Source organism: Pocillopora damicornis, chromosome 6, assembly GCF_964200805.1.
Source record: "Pocillopora damicornis chromosome 6, jaPocDami1.2, whole genome shotgun sequence".
In the NCBI taxonomy this organism is placed as follows: Eukaryota; Metazoa; Cnidaria; class Anthozoa; order Scleractinia; family Pocilloporidae; genus Pocillopora; species Pocillopora damicornis.
In genome coordinates this window covers 23,337,605-23,360,299 of record NC_142675.1, presented here as the reverse complement: position 1 = coordinate 23,360,299, position 22,695 = coordinate 23,337,605, and the positions used below count along the sequence as shown (strand labels likewise).

Sequence of the window (22,695 nt, the reverse complement as noted above, 5' to 3'; positions counted from 1 at the left end):
AATACGGCACCCAATTTGCACAGTTCAACAAAAGGTTTTTATTAGCTAATGGCGATAGGAGACAATTTCCATTATTTGGGTTTTATATACAGTCTATGTGAGGGATACGACAGAATGTCTGACTTTTGCCTTTATTGGAACCATTACACTTAGTCTTGAGCGTAGTGCATGAAAGATGATTAACCACTTGTATTAACCTATGTACATCGAGGATACTTAATGTCATTAAAAAGAAATAAAACACAAATTAGCGTAGGTGTCATCCTGTAGATCCAAAACTGTTTGGCGGACACTGACAAACTGATTCAAGCTGCTTTGATGGCCCAGTAATAATTCGGCACCGTGGAGGCTATGTCGGTGTGTATCCACCAAAACAATGGACGAATTCCCGACTGGTATAAAGACAACTGTCTTCTCGTTCACTATTAACAGGGCAGCATCACCGTGGTCCCGTGCACACAGCCTTCTCAACTGGAACAACAACGTCGTGGGGCCATGTTCATCAAAAACGCGAACTGGCAAAGGGGAGTCAACTGAGACGCTTACACACGGTTGCGCGACGGTGGCAGCCTCTGACGCAGACAAGAAGCGTTGCGGCAAGCTTAGACGACAGCGGTCGTAAAGCCGGTTTCCTACTCTAATAGCGGCACAAAGAAGTTTGACCCACAGAGGAGACAGCACAAGTGTCGGTTGGAGATTAAGACCTTGATGCCATGCGCCATGTGCAAGGATAAGGGCTATAACACTGCACGCCGAACTACCATTTCGGCCGTCAAGTGTTGATTGGCTGACTTCAGGCGGGAATTTCCATACGAACAATTCATTCTGAGTAATGCTTTCCCCGAGGACTTCAAAATTGTCATCTGTTGACGTGTCGGTGTCAACGGCATCATTGTCGGAATTAGTAATATAATGCTCATATTCCTCTTCGACATCGTCATGGTCAGAATCATCACCTCCATCCAAATTGTCATTGTCATCCTCATTGTCTCGGATATTTAACGAATCCTCATAGTCACTACCAGATAGTGCTGTTTGAAATTTAGAGGCTGCGCTGACAAGTTGAAGCTTGCAGAAAGCGATCCCTTTTTTAGCATAGGCCAACTTCCCTCCAATAATTCTTGCGTCCACCGACACAGTTCTATAGCTGCCGATCATTTCCTAAAAAAATAACAAAAATGGGCACGTTATATAGCCAAAAAGGGTTGAACTGTATGTATTGTCATAGTCTCCTCTACTAACTATGGTATTGTGTACTCGAAATCGCTCTATAATCATACGCGTCATTAAAAAGGACTTACACTTGCAAAGCGACAGACTGTCACAATACTGTCACAGCAGACAGAATCGGACGACATGAACTTCGGTTGTCATGAAGTCACTTCTACGACAAAATGCAAGAAAGGGAAACGATTGGATCAACGTTTTAGCCAGTAAGGTGACAACAATTTAGATTGTTTTCGAGATACACCAGAAGGCAGCCCATTCAAGTGCTACTTTCTTGTTACAATGTAAGTATCTGTCAGACTACGCAAGTACGTGCTAATTCTTTTTATTGTAAGGTCGGACCAGACCTCATCATTAATTAAAAGGTCGGGACCCAGTTATTCGAAGGTTGGATAACACTATCAACCGGATAAATCGTAATGCAGCTGATGTGACAAAGCAAAGCATGATATCCACTGCATAAACTAACTGATTTTTCCAGTGCACAGTGTTTTCCATCGTTTAAACACTACGCTCAAGGCTTTGCGCATATGACAAATAAAAGTTTTTCTCAGTCCTACATTCTCCGACTCCACAGATGCTTCTTCGATTTCTGGTGGTCCACGGGCATCAAGTGGCCTGGAAAGATCTTAAAAGGAGTAAAGAACGAGAACAAATCAAATAAATCTATTTTTTCGGTGAAGAATGGTTCTCAACCGAAAACAAATTACAGTAGAACCTCTATTAAGCGGCCACCCTCCATTAAGCGGCCATTTTTTTAAGTCCCAAATTATTTCATTGTCTCTAAACTGCAGTATTCGATACCTTTATTAAACGGCCAACCTCTATTAAGTGGCCAGTTTTCAAAGTCCCGAGGGTGGCCGCTTAATAGAGGTCTGGCTGTATTTTCAACTGATATTTACTAACTGTCTAATTTTCCCTGCAATTCCTCTGCGATCTTTGTTAGGTGGGGAATGCTCACGTCCATGTAATACGCAATGAAGTTGGCCATCTCCTTTTTTACCAGAGCAACTTCCTCGTCCCATCTCTTCGCTATCTCGTTCTTCTCTACAATTATTCTCCTGATCCGTATCGGTGTATCTGCGATAGCATTATCATTAAAGAGAGAAGCAGGTAAACAAAGTACAGTTTTTACACAAATTAAAGTGTAGTGAAGTCTTAACAATTTGAGAAATGTCCCGACGCGACTGCGTAGCATAAAACATTACCGTACGAACATAACAGAAAATATGGATTGTGAACATTAGACAATCGCTGTTGTAAGTGCTATAATTGAAGCGCAATAGACTATGGAAAAACGGAACAAATATTTAAGTTAGCGTTGAATGCTGTTACTACGCAAAACAACTTCGACTAACATTGTTGCAAATTATCACGACCATGTACAGCTGTTTCGGCCTATTTGGGCCTCATCTGCACGGCGTAGCAAACCACCCAGTGTGAATGCGCATATATTAGTAACAAACTATTTGTTTACTAAAATATGTTTACAAAAGTAAAAGCCTGAGTAATCGGCAGCCGTGGACAGCAATCAGTACATGTCTTCAGCAAATTAAACAAACACTACCACATAACTCAATTGAATGGAAATTTCATAAATGAATATGGATCATGCTTCACCTGCATTTCTTCCCCATGGGAAGTTTCCTTTAATGACTTCAGAGACAGAACATGTACACTGCAGGTTGGCGCCTTGAACACCCTGTGTCTCTTCATTATACCGTTGTATTTGAGAAGAAAGTTTGGCTTTATCTGCAGAAATTTTACTACGTAATCGTGTGCGTTGCTTGGATGATCCTGAATGGAATTAAAACAATTGAAAGGAGGCAATATGACCCCAAATCAACTTAAAGTGCTTATAGTATTACAATGATGTTTAAAACAAAGATGTGACCTCAGCTTAAAAAATAAATAAATCTAAGCAAACGAGCGATCGAGCGAGCGTGCAAGTGAGTGGGTGAGTGAGAGACAGTGAGTGACGGAGTTGGTAGGTTGGCAGGTATAGTATGGATGGATGAATTTTACCAAACATACCAGCCAGTTTGTTCATGGATTGAGTAGTCTGCTCGATAGTTGAAACCAACATCTCTATTTCATCTTGAAGCCGAAGACGGCTAGAAGTACCCTGCAAGGCTTCCACTTCTGTTTTAAAAAAATATATATATTGTCATTTAGAAGTGACAGAATTTGATCAATCAGTTACCAACCTGGGTTACCAAGTAAACCTATTTTCATAACCTAATCTGAACTTCAAAAAAAATAATTAAAAAACCTGGAGAAAAATGGGAATTGGTAAGCAGTATATTGAAACTTCTGCTCCTGATTTCAGGCTAGCCTAAATAGCAGAAATGGTTAGGCTGAGTAGCATTTAAATTGGCCCCAAGATCACTGACTAAAAAGGTGATAGCTACTGATAAACAATTGCAAACATTGCATGATAGCTATATATATAACATGATACAGACATTTGTTTCAGAATTGACTCTTATAACGCTTGACTACCATTAACTTGCTAAATAGAATTTTCCTTGAGCTTTATTTACTGTCATACTGATAAACTCTGTATTTTGTTTGAAAAAAACAATATCTCATAAATTAGAGCTGTGTTACAAGAGTAAAATTCTGTTTGTTGTTGACGTTGTTGCTGCAAGTAGAAGGTATTTTTCAAATGACGTTATTGCAAAATCAAATAATACAAAAGACAAAAAAGCTTCCTTACCATGTGCATGACTAACAACAGCACGTTTCCACTCGTCTGCTTTAAGTTGAGCCAATGGGACTTCATACGTGTCAAGAACTTCATTGAATTCTTTGCGTGATTCAGTTAGCATTTTAGTAGCCTTTTCAAGCAATAGACAAGTGAAAAAAACAATCAATCTTAAATGAAACTGACTTTTTTTCTTTACTTACTATGGTAGAGCTCTTTGGAACAAAAAATGTTTAGAGAAATATTTTATCCTCATCTAGGGTTGTACAAGGGTCCTTGAAAAATGATGGGTCTTGGCAAATTATTAGTTGTTACAAAAGACTACCGGTATGTGTATATGTATGTATACTTGCCTGTATACATGTCTGTAACTTGTAGTTTGAAAGCACAATAATCCTTAATTGCCCTTCTGATTTATCAAGACATAATTTATTGTAAAACGACGTACAGAGAGCTACAGAGCGCTGTAAACAACTTTTGCCCAGATTTCTTCAGTTGATCATGGTGTCTTACAATTGAATTTTGGAATCGCAGCATCTCAGGTTCCGTTTTTACAAAATAGCTAAGTCTTTGTCTCGGATTTTAAACGAGGGCCTTGGCGTCTCAGCTTGTCTTGGATTTTACCATTCTACACCCTTTCATCTGTACACCACATTTTCCTTACTTATAGAAAATTAGTGTAGAGCTCTTTCCACCACCAACAAAAAAATTTACAGAAAAAAAAAATCATGTCTTCATCTGTACACCACATAATATACATTTTACCCACACGAGTGTATCGCCGCGCAAGACTCTGTACCATTCCAACAATTTTTCTTTTGTTCCACCTCAGTGCATGCTCAGTAATGAGCTCTTCTCGATCTTGAAAATTGTAATAAAAGAGATTCATGGTAAAATAATAAAATGATTTAGATTATTTTCAATTCGTACTGTATACTTGAAAAACTTTGCACTGTATAAGATTAACCAAAATGAAAGTAAGCTGCTACTAGCTAGTCAACCTCGTAAGGAAAGGAACTGTTTTAAACACACTTTATTACTGCATTATTGGTTAAAGTTTCAACTCACTCTCAGGAAGCATGTACTTTGTAGTGTTTCCACAACGAGACATGTGGGAATTGATCTGTTCCACTTCCTCGCCAGTGGAGCAGGCACTTCCATCTTGCCATCGGCCTCCCCATATGACCTGTCAACAAAAATTATAATAGCAAATTTTACAGTCAGCGCGAATCATTCAACATGATGTAACTTAGAATTTGCTGTCCCAAAAACAACCCCTTTCTGATATCACATTTAATTTCTATTTTTGATATACTACCTGGCATGTCCAACTGTGAGCTTTTGCATGCATCACAGACAAGGCTGGTTTCATATCACAGTTTTCAAGCCCACCAGCTTTTGTAGCCCACTTCCAGTACTTGCAGACAATGTCTTCCCAGAAATACTTGACACCAGCTGGTATCATTTTTTTCTGGTGTACAAAGTTTGCATAGCCATACAGCTCTCCCTGGAACATGTTCACTTCCCACTGAGCCAAGCCATGTCTGCAACCTACGTGATTATATAAACAGAACTCTCGATAATTATTAGTACATCAAACACACCCTTATCAACCACATGTTTTCAACAAGTTACATTTTATTCTGACCTGCAATTTCCAGTCCAGTCTCGTCCAATTTGGCTGCCTTTCTGCCATGATTGTTTGCAGCCCTCCAGTGTGAGTCACCACATCTATTATCAACGTCCTGTACATTGAAAACCCATAAAAGCATCATGTCATGAGAATAAACTCGAACATAGTGACCTAAGTTTTTATTTTAAAATTTGGAACAGAAAATGCATTTTCTAAAACCTTAGATTTGGACTTCTTTGCATAAACTGCCTTCAGGTGGCTGTCAACGTCGTGGTTCTTGGCAATGAACAGGTCTCCATAATATGATGGCCTTCTTTGACTAGGTAAAAGACAATTCAAACACAATTTATTGTATTTAATTTTAATATCACTTTCTCTGAATTGTTATTCTGATTCCAACACACACAATTTTAGTACTGCATTAAGATATACAGAAGGCAAAGTGTTATTTAATTTTAACATCAGCGAACAAGGTATTTAATTAAAAAGGCAGCCCTTGATATGCTTCAGAAATTCAATAATAAGGCAGCCATTAAATTAATGTTGAAAACGCAGGCTCGCATTAAAAGAGATAGTATTCAAAAGATTCATCATAAATTGAAATAAGCAATGACCGAGACAAATCACATTGCATTAAATTTTTTTCAAAACTTGGAATTAATAAAGGTAGCATTTCACTATTACACTACAACATACAAACATTGGTTTTTCACTATTTAAATAAAACAATTCATCACACCACTATTGAATATTTACCTTCCTGATGTATTGTAACGATGAAGTTTCATATTGCCATCAACATGGCATGAATGCTGAAAAACTGAACAAGGAGGGCACTTCATCCAATTTAGTCCTTGCAAACAATCTAACTCGTATTGCAAGAACTTCCACTCTTTGAATGAACGAGAGAACGCAGAATTATTGATGGTTGGTGCCTGTCAAAGTAAATAACTTACTAGTTAAGTTATATACAAAAATGGATTAACACTGTCCTAGAATAACATGTGCAAATGAAGCCATGTATTTTTAAATGTACATTTTTAAAAGAAATAAAAAATAATGTGTAACATTAAAAATTATACATGTATGACAAACCCTGATTATGTCAAAACATCGGTTTATATGATATTCTAATACATGTAGTTTATTTTTTACCCTTTTATATGGTATCTTTACATGTTCTATGACACTTAGTATCACTGCGAGTGACTTAGTATCACAGTGTAGCTATTATTCAGTTTATTGAAAATAAAAAGTGGAATCATGTACCCTTCCTTTTGTTACAGATACGTCCTGGAGAGCTCTGATAAAGGAGCTTTCTGAGCTCCCAGGCATTCTCTTTTGAATGGCATCCCATAGACGAAACAGCTGCTGATCAAAAAGATAGCTTGTGTCTGTTGGGCTTCCTGGCCAATACCCAGCCTGAACCACGTCACTAATGGACCCGGATGGGGTAACAGCATCACATCGGCTACACTGAATGCTGAACTTGTTTAAATCAAACCTTCCTGAAAGAGAGAAAATATGTGCTAAAGTAAAAAGAAAGCTAAATATATAAATTTATTAAGAATCAAATACCTAATGTTCACAGGAAGGGTTTCTATCATGGTTCAGATATAATGGGCACATTTAATGTCTATGAATGTGGTTTTACCAACTTTCCCCAAAATCAAAGATTAGTGTATAGAACAAAGTAAGAATCCATCTTTCCCAGGTGCACAAGCCTATTGCCCTCGTAAATACAGCCATGTTCAAAGGAAAGCTTATTTGAGCATTTGAAAAAATCTTTCTTTTAAGCTAGAGAAGAACCTACATAAAAATAAATATTATTAAAAGCAATTGCTTAGTGCATTTAAGACAACCACATGGCATGGTACCAATTTTTGAGAGGATACTTATTACTTACAATGGGTGGGTGAGGGGAGTTGTTTTAGTTTTTATGGTTTAAAGTGTGAAAGACTCGATGAAGAAAAAAACAATGACTTGAAACTTGTTCTATACACTACCTTTCTCGTTTATGACAATGATTGTTCCTGTAGTTGGTCGCTGCTCTAATACTCCAGCCTCATTACAGCATGGGCAATTTTCAGGTACACTGATGACAGGTAACAGTTTAGCTAACAAATAAAATGTCTGACATTATGATAGCAAAAGAACCATTTTAGTAATAACATAAAAATAAATGTACTATTTCGCAAGGAATCAAATAGCTGCATTTCAGGGTAAAAAACTGAAAGTAAACTGAAATAACAATTCTACATAAAGAAATTTATTCAAAAAATAGGAAAGCAGCACCTGCCAAATATCTAATTCATATATCTGCTGTAGTTAAAATTTATCTTTGGTTGAAAATTTTCAAACCAGCCTGATTTTTATTTCCCTTTGCTTCAGATTATGTTAATGGAGACAATAAAAACATTAAAATCATAAACTGTTTTCCTCTAACACCTTAACAGGAACCTGAGTAATTATATTTAATCAGACATTTTGCATAAAAAGTTAAAAAAATGAAATCAATATCACATAAAACAAAGAAAACAAAGTACATAATTTAAAAAAAATTGAAAATTAATACCACTGTTTGTAATCCTTAATTTAATGCCTGATAATTGTTTATATTGTGGTTACTGTGTTCAGACTGTTAGTTTATACCTGCCTACCTACAATACGCTTTATTCCACTTTCATCAATTGTAACGGTTGGAGGGATAGCCTGAAAGAATCCATTAACATAACCATCTCTGTCATGAAAAGGTAACAGAGAATGCACATCTTGGTCACATGAAGGACAGAAAAATTTCTTTGGGCAGTCATGGCACCGTATGCGAACTTTTCCTTCTAAACACATATGACAGCGATTAGGTGAAGGAAGCCCCTTACAACTAAGGACAGCCTCCAGTAGAAGTTTTCGGATGTTATCCCAGTTTGTTGACAAGTTCACCATGCGTGTCTCCCAGCTTTGAGATGAAGCATCGAATGAGCTGAGAAGCTCATCGCATCTTGCCAAGGCAGCGTCAAGATTGTCTGTGGAACAAGTGTTAATATTTTTGTTCATTAAACCAGGAACATATGTAATTCCTGAGTTTAGATTGGTTTACAGGCCATGGTATACGAACTCATATACCATGGACCATAAATACAGAGTCTTTCACAATGTTGTATTAAATTTTCAGATACTTTTTTGAGGTTTTAATAAATCAACTACTCCACTCGCATTTGTTTAATATGACAGAGTTATAGCCATAGCACTGAGTTGGCTATACAGGCTATCAAAAGACGTGTCATCACATCCAGTGGGCTTATGGTATGATGTTAAATATAACCTTGCCAAACAAACTTCATATACAAAGAGTCCTATATGAAGAGTTTCTGTCTATAAACTTACCTGTTTCGTCAACATCATCTGAATCAAACTCATAGCCTGCGTCCAACCCAGTTATGCCAGGAATCGGTTCTAAAGAAAGGCATAAGGAAGGAGTTAGGGGCTTTTGAACAACGAAGGATTATGGACTAGGTCATTATGTTGTGGTTCAATTTTATCTTTGATTAATTTTTTTTAACCCAGATTGATTTTGATTTTAATAGTCTCATACTAATATTAAATCATAATCTGAAACACTGGGTAATGACATTCCTATTACTTTGAAAAACTATAAATTAAACCACAATTGATAGTTAAGCAGCAGGTTATATCACCTTATTCTCACTCGCTGATCTGAGTTAAACAGTTTACGTGCATAGTGTAATCAACAAAATAATATCAAATCACCTTCGAATTCCACTGATGCATTGGCTGGCAAAGGCACTATTTGCCTCAGTATTTATGCTTTCCTTTTCACGAGGCCGATACTCGTACTTGTATTCCCTGAAACCGGTTGTGGACTGGGTGGACTTGCAAATTAAAGCTGACTATAACAACGAACCAGATGATGAACTTAATGTCATGTACAGACCTTAATTTGAAAGATAAGAAATACAGTCCTTGGTAGTCAATTAAGATAGATTTCCACGAGCGTCAATGGTGCAGAATCGTAACTTGATGGAGCCAACAGTGGACAACATCCCAGAATTCAAACTTTGTGATTTTTTTCTCGGCTTAAACGCTAAGTCAGTTGTTCAATTGAATAGGAAGAAAAACATTTCGAACGGAAAACAGAATTATTTGCACGTGTGAATCTTTGGAGAAAAGGTCTCCTAAACGAGTGGTCTTGATTGTAAATATTTAAGGAATGGTAAATACATTAGCCTTAACATGGCTGTTTCTCGAAGCTCAGTGTTTTCCTACTTGCCTTTTTCCCACGTGAATTGGGGGCGATTGAATAGATATAATATGCAGTAAAAGAACTTCAGCTGATAGAAATTTTAAATTTCTCATCTTAGGCTGTGGATACAAAATTCAAGTGAAAAGGAAGCCAACTGTGATTAATGCTTTGAACAAGTCAAGATACGTTTTTTTCGTCACACAACAAGTTACATAACGTTAATATCATTCTTCTTGATGCCTTTCCCGGTGTCACCAATGTCTTTCCCGATGCCTCCGTTGGTTAATAGAGCATTAAAAGTATTGTTCCAGTTAAAGCTTGAGGAAAATTGCTTAACTTTTTAAGTAGCGAAGTGTAACTTGGTAACATTTCGGCTTTACAACACGATTGTTTTCTGCAACTACAAAACGTACATTTAATTCTTATTGGTACCTTTCGGATGCCACCGATGCCTTCATTGTTTATTAAAGCAGTAAAAGATATATGTACAATCAACACTTTTGAATTGCTTAACATTTTATTCAGCGAAGTAGACTGTTTACACTTCGGCTTTACAACACGATTGTTTCCTGATACTACAAATGATCTGTCTATATATGAAGTATGAAAGTTGTTTCACGGCTGACCACTCGTATTTGGGTCGTTTTTTCTATCCCCGCTCGTCGCCCGTGATGTAGTAACTCCCGGACTAGACAGTGGATTATGGACTCTGGATTTTCGCTCTTGCAAGGCAGTTAAGAATAAATGTTTGGCTGGTCTTCGACGAGGAGTCGATACAATTCAATAGAGAACCGAGCCACTGAAGCGAATTTTAAAAAGCTGACCACTATAAGCGTAAGCCTCTCATCAGAGTAAATCGTTTCCTGTTTTTCCCACGACGCAGAAATTTTTGTTTCTTTAGACACTATAAATTCATCTGTTAACGGATCGTTCCCACACCGGAAACTATTTGTTGCTTTGTTTTTTACTTCCCAGGAGCTTAAATATTTTTAAATGAAGCTAAAAAGCGAGATTGGGGAAGTTTTCAATGGTTCTTTCGAAGTTGCTCTACACATAAGAGTTCTAAGGAACACGAGCTGGTCAAGGATTGCGCTCATAACCGAGAATTTCGCGTTCTTCAAGGAACAGTGAATCATTAACAGTTAACAAAAACATGAACAATGTTTCATGAGCAGAATTAAAAAAAATATGTATTTGTGGGGTATGGTATAGAGACCATGATATTCCAAAGTGCAGTAACCCAATTAACATGCAGTTTTCGGTTACTCTGCGAAAGGAATGACTTGGGAGTTGCTAAGAAAAGAATCGAGTCCACAATTTAACTCTTCCACGAAAAAGGCGGTCACACAAGCTAATAGTTTAGAGTCCAGTCCAATATTTTTGTTTTTGCAAAACATACGCAGGCACAGTTAGGTGTTTTTATCTGATATGATACAGGCCGTTTCTGTTTGTTTTTGGGCTGTGAACGTACCATAGCAATTGTCTTCAACAGCGTCCATTTGCTTAAAATCCTGTGAATTTACGTCGTCGTGTTCTTGATTGTTTCTAGATATTTTAATTTTAAGCTGTTGAAACCGACAAAATGATATGAACTGAGAATAATAGAAGACTAGAAGATTTTGGTTGTTACAAAAAAAAATTCACCTTGCCCCCCCCGCTCCCCTCTGAAGCTCTGCAGCACTCTAATGATATAATTAAATAGACCCCTTTACACTCCGGTTGGCGACGACTGACCCACCCTCCGTTCCCCCCGGAAAACCAAATCCTTGAACCTCTGCCGCCCTCCCCGCCTTCACATAAACACACACCCACACTGGATACAGATACGTTGCATCAAGGAGTTTGCAGCTTTAAAATTCAAAATTATTCAAATAATTTCGGTATGTTCATAATATTTATTTATTTTTAGTTTCTTACCTGTATATACAGTGGTCATAGTTTATCTTTTATTAATGACTTCACTTGGGAAACACCAAATGCAAAATAATAAATTTTGAAGGGATAATTATGATCGATACATCTATAAAAAAATTTTTTTTGCTTCAACTTTTTACTTTAAAACCTGTTATCACAAAAGTATCAATATATATAATTTTAAACAACATATTAGAATTTCTACCTCAGATTTTATGATTTCCGTAAAGCTAAAGTACAAATAAACAAATGATGCCTAATGATTATTCATATTGATCAAAGTATTAAAGCAGGTACTTCAGTCAAATTTATCCCATTGTTGCACGAAAACAGTTTTTTAGGGGAAGGCAAGGGTCCACTATGGATCCTGCATTATCTAAAGCAGAGTTGGGAGAGACAAAATATCCAAAGCGAGGCAAGTCATATGATGTTAACCACACTTCTGACGGTCAGACTGCTCAAGTCTCGAGTCAAAAAGCAGAGATAGAGAAAACATGGAATAAATTTGTCGAGTCGTCCACTCTTCATGGTTTGCTTCACGTCTTCTCCAGCTCAACCAGAACGCGTCGCTTTCTATGGGCTGTGCTTCTCTTGCTAGCAATGATGTGGTTTTCATTTCAGTCCTTCAAGTTGCTTGAGAAGTATTACAGCTACCAGGTCACGACAAAAGTCAGTTTGAAATACGACCCTATGCCGACTTTTCCAGCGGTGACTATCTGCAACTTCAACGTGTTCAAAAGGTCAGTGGTTAGAACGTCAGCGTATGAAGAAATTTTGCCCCAACTTCATGCATCCGTTGTTGAAAAAATGGGCTTGCCCGATGTCAATGATAGCATTGACTTAAACAAATATCATGACTTGAACCTCACACAGTTTTACATCGATGCGGGACACCAAAGCGATGATACTGTTGAACGTTGCATTTGGAACGGAAAACCGACCTGCGATCACAGGAATTTCACGTCCGTGTTGACATCGATGGGACTTTGCCACACTTTCAACTCAGGTAAATTTTAAAAAAATATATTTTCTCCGTGTGTCAAAAGCGACAGGGCGTACATTTGGTCATAAGCAAGTGCAATTTACAAGGGTTAATGATAGCCGAGGATAGATAGCATAGAGGATATTACATGACCGCTTGGGGATACGAATTTTATCTTCGAGTTCTGAAAGTATCTCTCACGAGTGAGCGAAGCAGTGGAAAAGTACTTTCAAAGTACTTCAGCACTAGAAGATAAAATTCGTATCCCCAAGCGGCCATGTAATGTTCTGTTATTTTATTTATACTGATGAAATTTCAAATATCCTCACATGTGAAAGATAAAAATAGTATCTAGTATCTTCACTGCGCACGATGAAGATATGATTTTTTAGTAAAAGGAAAAATTCTGGTATTTCATCGGTATCTGTATAATAATATTAAATCCTAATATAATCTCCGCCGAATGCTGTTAATTCGCAAAATCAGTTGAAGCGTGTTTCCTTTCTGAGTTGTCTGCTTTTATTTTACTTCATATGGTGAGAAAACTCTTTAAGGTACATTGACACAAATATTAGGCAGGTCATTTAAAATCGTGTCTAAACAATTGACACTAAAACAATTGTGTAGTTTTTTAATCATCTTTTTTTTCAAGCTTGCACACAAAAAAATTTTGAAATAACCACGTTTAACTGTCTTTTATAAATATTGCTGTCATGACGAGCTTTGCTCACCAAAAGAATTTATGCAAATGAGGCTGAGGCGGATCTGAGATCCGCCTGGCAATTATTAATTGTAAGAGAAGAACTGACTTCGCGCCCACAGAACGACCGAGGTGTTGCGGATGAATTTTCAGTAATTACTTTTTTGGCACTTTTCGGCGTCCAAATTGCATGGCGAGAGTAACCCAAAACCTTAAAGCAGACCCTTCTTGTCACAATACGAATGTTTTCCAGATAGGGACACGCGTTAATGTCAGCTCCACTCGCGTGATTGCATTTTTCAAGGTTAAACCCTCGCGTAGATCTAACAACTCAAGTTTACTTTAAAGCGCACAATGTAAGCCAAAGTAATTTTATAATTTAACTCCATGATCGAAATTTTGTTTACAAAGGATAATAATGGATCGACATCGACCTAGAGCGTCAGCTTCACTCGCGGGGAGTCAACCATTTTCTCTTGCCCCTTGCGCAACATAGAATGCAAATTTGCTGACCCACTCTATTGATACACACAACTCGACAGTCGTTAAGAGTTGAAAAAGATGAAGTTTTTTACCAAAACCATGTATTCCCGATTTTTAAACGCTAACAAAAATGTAGTAATGGTATGTCCACTCCGGAAAATAATACCGCAAACAACAGCAAGCCCTAACCGCGATGAGAACACTCATGGATCACACAGCGCAACAGAACTCATTTTGTTTGTTTGTTTGGGTTTTTTCCGATAATATTGGCCTGTAAAGAAATATATAATGGAGTTTTTTTGTACCCTCCACCGGCACCATATAATTGGCTAAATGCTAAGGAAGTAGTATACTTTAAAGAGATCATTAAAGGAGTAAAATCTTTAAAATAATTTTTCCTACTGGGGTTTCCTGGCGCGCCACTGCGAACACAGCGAACCTCATGTATAAGGCTGCGAGAAAATAAACAAAGACAAGTAGAAAAAGTTCTTTACTCACAAATCTCTTTTACAATCTATGACCGATTTTACATCTCGTGTCTGAAGCAAGAGTTGGAAATGTAAATGCAATTTAATACGTTACGAGAAGAGGTATTTTACTCGTTGGTAATTTTATTCCTAAATTCGTTATTTATTTTTGATTGAAAAATCACGGGATTTGAGGACAGACACCACCAAGGCAAACACAACATCGACGTAAAAATTACCAGTCAACTGAACGTGCTCTTATGATGTGTAATTAAGTTAAGGTTGGTTGGTCATCTAAACAGGAAAACTATCTTTTTCTATTAAAACAAACATTGCTTTTTCATCACGGCTTTTCGCGGTTAACGTTCAATTAAATCTGCAAAGGAAAAAAAATCAAGACAAGTAAATTTAATTATGTCGCAATTCAAAATTAGTTTCTCATAAGATGAAAACGCACAGTCTAAAATGAAACAACTCCAAAGAGAGACAGAACCAAATAAAAAAAAGGAAAGATTTTGCCTTCAGATAACAAAAGTCCAAATAGGACTGACTACCCGAGAGAGACAGAACCAGGTGAAAAAAAAGGGAAAGGTTCTGCCTTCAGATAACAACAGCCCAAAAAGGACTGACTACCCAAGAGGGACAGAACCAGGTGAAAAAAAAAGGAAAGGTTCTGCCTTCAGATAACAACAGCCCAAACAGGACTGACTACCCAAGAGAGACAGAACCAGGTGAAAAAAAGGGAAAGGTTCTGCCTTCAGATAACAACAGCCCAAATAGGACTGACTACCCAAGAGAGACAGAACCAGGTGAAAAAAAGGGAAAGGTTCTGCCTTCAGATAACAACAGCCCAAATAGGACTGACTACCCAAGAGAGACAGAACCAGGTGAAAAAAAGGAAAAGGTTCTGCCTTCAGATAACAACAGCCCAAATAGGACTGACTACCCAAGAGAGACAGAACCAGGTGAAAAAAAGGGAAAGGTTCTGCCTTCAGATAACAACAGCTCACATACGAATGACAAAACCGGGAAAAAAATTAAAAAATGAAGGTTCTTCCCTCACGGAGATAAGTCTGATTACACGAGAGAGTGGGTAAGAAATAAAAAAAGAACGAGAGTGTCTTCAGGATTCTGCTTTCGAAACTGCGAAATAGTACAGTACGATTAGTAAGAAAACACACTAACCTGCTAAGAGCGTTTCATCTTATAGGGAAGGAATATTTGAGCTGTGATGTCAGGGTTCATTCCATAATTAGTTCATCTTGCTCATGTTAGGTTTCAACAGTTTGATAATACACCATGTGATTTTAAGCATCTGTCACCTAACTATCACAGAAATAATTCCTTCTCTTGCTTCGAAAGCACAGAAGTAAAGGTAAACCTTGCTTTGCTGATTAAATGGTTTGGGCATCATCATTTTCCGCTCAAAGGTTATTAAGCAGCGAGATTTACCGCGCGTCATCACATAGCTCTAGACAGAAATTATCAGGCATACAACCTTATCTAAAAGCCAAATTGGACAGGCCAGCGAGTAGAATTTCTTGCTCGCGAAGTTTTACACAGTTAAGACCTTACCTTAAGGAAAGAACGATGGCCCCTTTTCGCAGATACCGCCGAATATACTCGTACCTTCGCATAGAATTTTCGCGGGATAAGTTCCCGCGCTTACCTGATGATTGGGACTTACTAAAATGATATTTTATACTGAAAGAGCTCCTCAGTATAGACGCCAGAAAAGTATTATCAAAATATCTACCCAATCGTTTCAAGTGTTAAATGATACTCTTGTATCTCCAGAACAAACTTACCGAGCGGCTCACCGGCTTCCATGTTGACTTAGGGTCAAAGGTCTGATCAGAGTGAAATATAAGTTGGCTAACACAATTTAATTTTGGTATTGTCGTGACAGAACAGATAATCGCTCTTTGCGTCACAAACCAATAAATCTGTAGATCACGAACAAAACATGCTGGGTACAATAACTGTTACTTGATAGTCATGTCACGCACTACAACCAGGCTATCCTCAAATGCCATGACACACTACGGCTTAGCTAAGCCGTTCTTGTCGCTACAATTATGAAAATTGCCATTCACGCCATGAATGCGTAGTTATCTCCAAAGAGAAAATTGTGCAAAAGAGTCCTAAATTTACGTAACACTCCTAAAGCGCAAGCCGCGCGGATCCTCGCGCCTGTTTACATTTTAATTGTTAACTTCAATTAATTTCACGCTCGCTTTCACTTGCTAATTGAGCCCTCTCGCTTTACTTTGGCAAGCCTATGGATCATTTTACGCATCCCTGGTGAGAATTCTTTTCTTGAGCAAAGCTCGTCATGTCACAGTGTTTGCTCCAGTGTTTAATTAATTAAAACACAGTCAGTAACGAGTTTCAATTTACATTTTTAATAAAGTTCGGATGTAACGCGCGCTCCCATTGGTTGAAAGAGCGTTTTTCATCAGAGAACACGCCATCTAACAATTTGTACAATGTCCGACCATCTACCAGCCGGACTTCTCTCTGGCTGTTTTTTTTTTTTTTTTTTTTTTTTTTTTTTTCCCAAAAAATGGACCCACAAGTCTTACATGACCTATAACACGAACATGATAAGGAGCACTTAGCTTCAATCGATACAGAACAACCTAAAGGAACCCAAAGACGTAGCGCCCTTTGCAACAGAACAGAGAACAATCAAGGCGTGATTGGACGAGTCTCAGGGAGCAAAACTGGCGCGAGAAGCTTTCCAAAAATGGAATGCTCTCTTTGATTGGCCCATTCCTGGAAAGAAGCGTTGTTCGAGTGAAAGCTGCTGATCCAGGCTTGGAACAATGTTGTATGACATCCCTGAACGGTGGCGAAGGAGACTAGATTGACACGGGCAAATATGTAGCGACCCATTCTCTTTCTGCATCATTTATCATCATTCATTTACAGGCAAAAATGCGGCAAAAAATTTATCTTCCTTTCGGGGACTTACCATAACCGTACATGACGGAGCGTTCCGTGAGGATTTTAGTTCTTTTTTTTTTTGTATTGTTTTGCAACTTTTTTGGTTATTTTGTTATATTTTTGCCAGGAAGAGATGGTCAACGTCTACTGCGAGTAAGGCAGGCAGGTTCCAATCGTGGATTACACTTGATATTGGACGTTAGACAAGAGGAATATTACGGGACGGCATCATATGCTGCCGGCCTCAAAGTTCTTGTTCATGATCAGCAGACTCTGCCACTGGTCTCTCAGCTTGGCTTTGCTGTGAGTCCTGGTACGAGTACGTTTGCGGCGTTAAAAAAACTACGGGTAATAGATTACATTGTCTAATACTGTCGGATTATTTTATGTGAACTTAGTTTGTCAGCTCATGGGCTTAACAAGTGGAAGGCTTTAACCCCTAAACTTCCTCCGATTCTTACAACATCCATACATTTTCGAGCAGAAAATGTATGGATGTAAGAATGTCGCCCTGATCGACAAGTTGCATCTCAAAAAAAATTCGAGACGATTGGAAGACATCCTCCAAAACATTTTTTAAGTTTCTCTTTAATTGGATTGTTACGTCAGTATCTCGCCCATTGTAAGGATTCTCTTTTATTGGATTGTTCATCAGAATCTCGCGCACTTTTAGGATAAGTATCTTGAGAACTTTTGCGATTCTCCTTCATTCGATTGTTACGTCAGTTTCTCGCGTAGTTTTAGAATTCTTTTTAATTCCATTGTTACCCTAATATCTCGCGCACTTTTAGAATTATCATTCAATGGATTGTAACGTTAGTATCTCGTACACTTCTAGGATTTTCTTCCAATGGACTGCTACGTTAGTATCTGACGCACTTTGAGATTATCTTACACTGGCGCACTTTTAGGATTCTCTTTCGATGAATTGTTACGTTAGCATCTCGCGCATCTTAAGGATTCTTTTTCATTGAATTGTTACGTTAGTATCTCACGCACTTTTAGGTTCATTTTTCATTGGATTGTTGCGTTAGTCCTTGGACACTTTTAGGATTCTTTCTCATCATCTCGTGCACGTTTAAATTTCTCATTGATTGGAATATTACGTTAGCCTCTTGTGCCCTTTAGGATTTATTTTTCAATCGATATAGTTTCGTTAGTACCTCGCGCACTCTTGGGATTCTCTCTCATCGGAGGTAAGAGGTAGTTTTATGGACAAAGTATAAGGCGCATGGTGAAGTTAACCACAGAAATTCGGAATTCTTTCGAAACTCAATTGAAAATTGCTCTGAAATTAAAGTTTTTTTTTAACCACAGACAATCAATCTTCCAAAACCTTATGAGGGAAACTGCCATGACAAAGAGATTACTAGCATACCTGGCTATAACAAGTACACGATTCCTTCTTGCCAAGAGATTTGTGTGACCAACTTTGTAATAAACAAGTGTGGATGCAGGGACGCTTTGATGCCGGGTAAGTCATTAAAGTTGTGCTTCGCTGACCATTTGTTAGCTTGCAAGGCGCTCATCAGATCAGCAGCGAAGGACGCGCGCTTTTCTGCCCACCGGGGATCTGGCACTAATAATGGTATAACGGTATTAGTATATACTTAAACGGTGGATAGCGTCATAGGCGGGCTCTGATTGACTTCTCAAACTCTGAATATCCTTTGTTATTCACTTGAAGCACAGAGTTTGCACCCGAAAATATTATTGTCGTTGCAGGAAAAAATGAGCTACTTTTTTCCTTTTGTGCCGTATTATCTCACTGTTTTGGTCTAAAACAACGAATCATCTCAGATTCAATGGCTGGCGGTGGATATAAACCTAGCTGCTTCACCACTCCCAGTTCGGTGACTAGTTGCTAATGCTCAGGAGCCGATGGGGCTTCTGATAGGATGTACTTCGTTACGAATTTTAAATCTTGATTACCAAGCAAAACTCAACTTTGCTCAGCTTTCTCTAACTCTTTTTCTTGTTCAAACTGTTAGGTCTTTTAGATGACAGGTATTCATGAGTAACTCATGACGGTAAAATAAAGAAATGCATTTGTACCGGTGCGTTCTTATCAACATTTTAGCTTGTCATTTTTGCATAACCATTAGTTATAAATGTAAATTGAGCGTCGGTGAATAACTTCACACACTTTGCACATAAATGACATCATACCAAAGTTTACAGGTACGTAGTCTGTAGTGTCAGCTGTCAGGTCGACCCACTCCCCAAGGGCGCCCGAGCGAGAGATGGGGCTTCACCCGGGGCTTTGCGTGAGGAGACCACTTAGCTATCAGATCAATAGATGCGTGCGCGGAAAACATGGGGTTCATTTTTTACAAAATAACCGATAAGAAAATCAGTGCTCTTGTTGATTTTCTCTTCTCTCGACTTTTTCACAGAAATGAACAACACCAGAGTGTGTGGATTGAGTGAAATCAAGAACTGCCTTGTGAAAGAGATGAGTATGTAGACATTTATATTACTTTTTTTATAATACTTATGATAAAGTCTGTTAAATCGCTTGTATTTAGTCCAAAGGTCAAAAAACTTTCAGTCTTCGACTGAGTTGGGGAGAGGAGCTGGGGAACGAGTAATCTCGTACCCAGTTCCTGCCGTGTGACTGCACCTGAAATGTACACTTTCAACCGCTTGGCCGTGGAATGTCTGGGTAAGACACTAGGAGACAAGGGTATACCAATTGTTTCATCAAGATTCATTTACTTTCCAATTCCGACTCCCTGTCATTCCAAATAGATGAAGTAGGCTAAGACGTAACCAGGAGACCCCCGTAGCCTTTCACTGCATACCCTCGAAAGCATTTAGAGGAGGATTCCTCCCTTCCACAAGCCCTTTCACAATGTCATGAAAATGGCGTTTTGAACTCCCTCGTACTTGGAAGGTCAAAAAACACTTAAGTTAAAATGTTGCATTGCTCCTTTCAGGCAACTTTTATAGTAGAATAGATGATCAGTGTGAGTGCCCAGTACCTTGTGAATCCATCTCTTTCAATCCCATATTGTCATACGCTACCTTTCCGAGTAAAAATTTCATCAAAAGGATCGTCAAACAACATGATGGATCCAATGATAAACCAGATGACATAAAAAGAAGACAAGAAAAAATGAGGTATTCGTATTGTAGTTTCGAAAGGTGAAGATTGTGTTGAGCCACGGAGCGACAGAAATTTAAAGTGGCTGAGCAAAAGTCAAACAAAAATTAGCCAGCGTTGACCCTGAATTTGTTCTATTTTATTCCATTCTGTGAGGTCATTTTGTTATTTGCTATCACACAAAGTTCAGAATATAATTTCTCTCAATTACTTGTGATGAGGCAGTTTCGTTGATAAGTCTCTTGAGGTTGTGTACCTACGGCCACACATGAATTTTGTCTTGTTACTAAAGCAAAGGATTCTCGACCAATCTATGGTGGAAAAAAGATTAACAAAACAATGAACAGCTAATGAAATCAGAAAATGCTGACATTTCACTTGGGAAATAATACCTGAAAAATATGACCTGTAGTTGGCTACTTACCACATAAGTATTTTTTTCATATTTAATACTTCAACAGCCAGAATGAGCTAGAACTGCGCGTGTATTTTCAAGAACTCAATTACCAAGTCATCAAGGAAATACCTGCTTATAACTATGAAAGTCTTTTAGGTACGTGTCGGCGTAAGATCCACAAATTGGATCTAAGATCTCTTGAAGTGCATGGTCCAGTCGTCTGGGAAAAAAATATTGGGTGATAACAGAGCAATCAAATTTTTCGTTGATCAAAGCTCTGGGATGGCTTAATTTTTAAATATGTCACTAGAATATGTTAGATATATGTTATATATTAGAATATACCACTTCTAATTATCACTTTTAAAAACGATCCTCTTTTCGGTCGGGTGCTTAGTTGCCAGGCCTCTGAGAAAGGTCTAGGCCGAAAGTGACGTCACTTTAGTTATAATTCCGGTGTTTTTCAACTGTAAATTACTTCTATATCGTGCCAACAATTTTCTCCTTTCTATCGATCATGAAGGTACCCATAGTCTCTCTCTCTTTAAAACCTTGACAGCTATGCCTATAACTGTGAGAATGAACATTTGTAAAAAGATCCTAGTTTATCACATAATTGTTGTTGGAGGTCAAAAAGACTAAGATCTTCTTACCTTCTTTTCACCACAGGTGAAATCGGCGGTCAAGTTGGTCTCTGTGTTGGTGCCAGTCTCTTGACCGTGCTTGAATTCTTTGACCTCATAATTGCTATCGTCGGGATACGGCTGGGATTTAGATAAATACACACACTGAACGATATAATAGCGTACAGCAGGAGCCCATTGCTGCTTATAATGAGGCCTTAAACTACGGTAGAAAATTGAAACAAATCTTCAAGCTTTCACCGATCCATGCATCACCAGATGATCAGACCTTTGAAGCCAAAGAGATTTATTTGCAAAGTTTAGGTCTTTGATTTAACCTCTAGACACACAACCGGCCCCCAGAATCGCAAACTTAGCTAGGCGTTTTAGCAAGCTTTTGCAGCTGCGAATAACCCCCATGAATTACAAGCTTAGCTGGTTGGTTAGCAAGTTAGTGCATTTTAAACATAGCGAGAGTCTTCTCTGTAATCATTAATGTTTAAGCAAAGCATAACTTCTTTAGTTTAGAAAGCAATTGGTATCATAATCGCGAATGGTCATACGCAGTAGAAAGTAAAAACGACTGCGGTAAAGCCTTTTTAAAATACTCGATGTCATCCCTGGCAATGCCGCCCCAACTCACCTCCCCAAACCAAGTAACCAAAATCATTCCTCAATACATTACTCTATAAATACCTGTAAATTCAAGTCACCAAGTCTGTAAAAGTTGTTGAATTCAATAAATAATCTGTCTGTCTAAAATGTTCAGTAAACAAATGTTTGTGGCATTGCGATTAGTGATCAACGACTCTTCTACTGGCGATCTCAGCCTGGGAATTACGTGACTGGGGAAAGACTTGGGGGCGCCTTGGAAATAGGACGACGTGACTTCTATTCTGCAAAGGATAATTATATTACGTCCTTGAATCCAGTCATGCGTCAACATTAAGTTGCTTGGTTAGTTACGCAAAGGAATTGACAACTAGAGCATCCACTGTGATATCCGAAACATCCATGTTTTACCGCAGCTAGATAGAAGCGACGATTTTCTTTCGTATGAGGGAATACAAAGGTGATCAAAACCGTGAAAAAAAAAAGAAAGGTTAAAAGGAAAAATATATAGACTAAAAGAATTTGAACCTGCGACTCTTTCATAATAGCGATTTAGTAGGTTAACCAACCGTGTTGTCATAATAGCGATTTAGTAGGTTAACCAACCGAGTTGTCAAGGCAACTGGAAGCTGGT

At 38.1% G+C, this 22,695-nt stretch overlaps 2 protein-coding genes across 5 annotated transcripts; one reads left to right on the top strand and one right to left on the bottom strand.

Annotated features, from left to right (window-relative positions):
• Positions 1-14: 14 nt before the first annotated feature.
• Positions 15-10,005, bottom strand: LOC149044541 (uncharacterized). Of its 4 annotated transcripts, none has more exons than XM_089208497.1 (17): positions 9,336-10,005; positions 8,952-9,020; positions 8,228-8,590; positions 7,574-7,684; positions 6,837-7,075; positions 6,324-6,502; positions 5,787-5,886; positions 5,583-5,679; positions 5,253-5,485; positions 5,003-5,120; positions 4,704-4,795; positions 3,947-4,067; positions 3,262-3,369; positions 2,848-3,024; positions 2,134-2,307; positions 1,788-1,855; positions 15-1,161 (listed from the first exon to the last, which is right to left on the bottom strand). In XM_089208497.1, the coding sequence occupies exons 3-17, from the start codon at positions 8,508-8,510 to the stop codon at positions 226-228; spliced, it is 3,036 nt and encodes a 1,011-aa protein (XP_089064623.1). In that variant the 5' UTR covers positions 8,511-8,590; positions 8,952-9,020; positions 9,336-10,005; the 3' UTR covers positions 15-225. The 4 variants fall into 4 exon arrangements, with proteins under 4 accessions (XP_089064623.1, XP_089064625.1, XP_089064624.1 ...); XM_089208499.1 differs by having other exon boundaries at positions 8,232-8,590; positions 9,336-9,448; XM_089208498.1 differs by lacking the exon at positions 9,336-10,005 and having other exon boundaries at positions 8,952-9,092.
• A 2,027-nt stretch (positions 10,006-12,032) lies between these two features.
• Positions 12,033-22,211, top strand: LOC113682087 (acid-sensing ion channel 1C). The gene is made up of 7 exons (XM_089208529.1): positions 12,033-12,748; positions 17,451-17,671; positions 18,641-18,797; positions 19,720-19,782; positions 20,263-20,446; positions 20,891-20,982; positions 21,496-22,211. Exons 1-7 carry the CDS (start codon positions 12,103-12,105, stop codon positions 21,603-21,605), a joined length of 1,473 nt encoding a protein of 490 aa, XP_089064655.1. The 5' UTR covers positions 12,033-12,102; the 3' UTR covers positions 21,606-22,211.
• Positions 22,212-22,695: the final 484 nt, after the last annotated feature.

What these genes read in the sequence shown, in the direction of transcription:
- LOC149044541 (XM_089208497.1), bottom strand. Translation starts at nt 8,510, where the DNA reads ATGGTGAACTTGTCAACAAACTGGGATAACATCCGAAAACTTCTACTG. An exon ending in TGGAATAAAGCGTATTGTAG is followed by an intron (nt 7,685 to 8,227) that starts GTAGGCAGGTAT and finishes TTTATTTGTTAG; the next exon opens with CTAAACTGTTACCTGTCATC. An exon ending in CAAAGAAGTCCAAATCTAAG is followed by an intron (nt 5,680 to 5,786) that starts GTTTTAGAAAAT and finishes TTCAATGTACAG; the next exon opens with GACGTTGATAATAGATGTGG.
- LOC113682087 (XM_089208529.1), top strand. Translation starts at nt 12,103, where the DNA reads ATGGATCCTGCATTATCTAAAGCAGAGTTGGGAGAGACAAAATATCCA. An exon ending in CAGGGACGCTTTGATGCCGG is followed by an intron (nt 18,798 to 19,719) that starts GTAAGTCATTAA and finishes ACTTTTTCACAG; the next exon opens with AAATGAACAACACCAGAGTG. An exon ending in CTGCCTTGTGAAAGAGATGA is followed by an intron (nt 19,783 to 20,262) that starts GTATGTAGACAT and finishes TGCTCCTTTCAG; the next exon opens with GCAACTTTTATAGTAGAATA.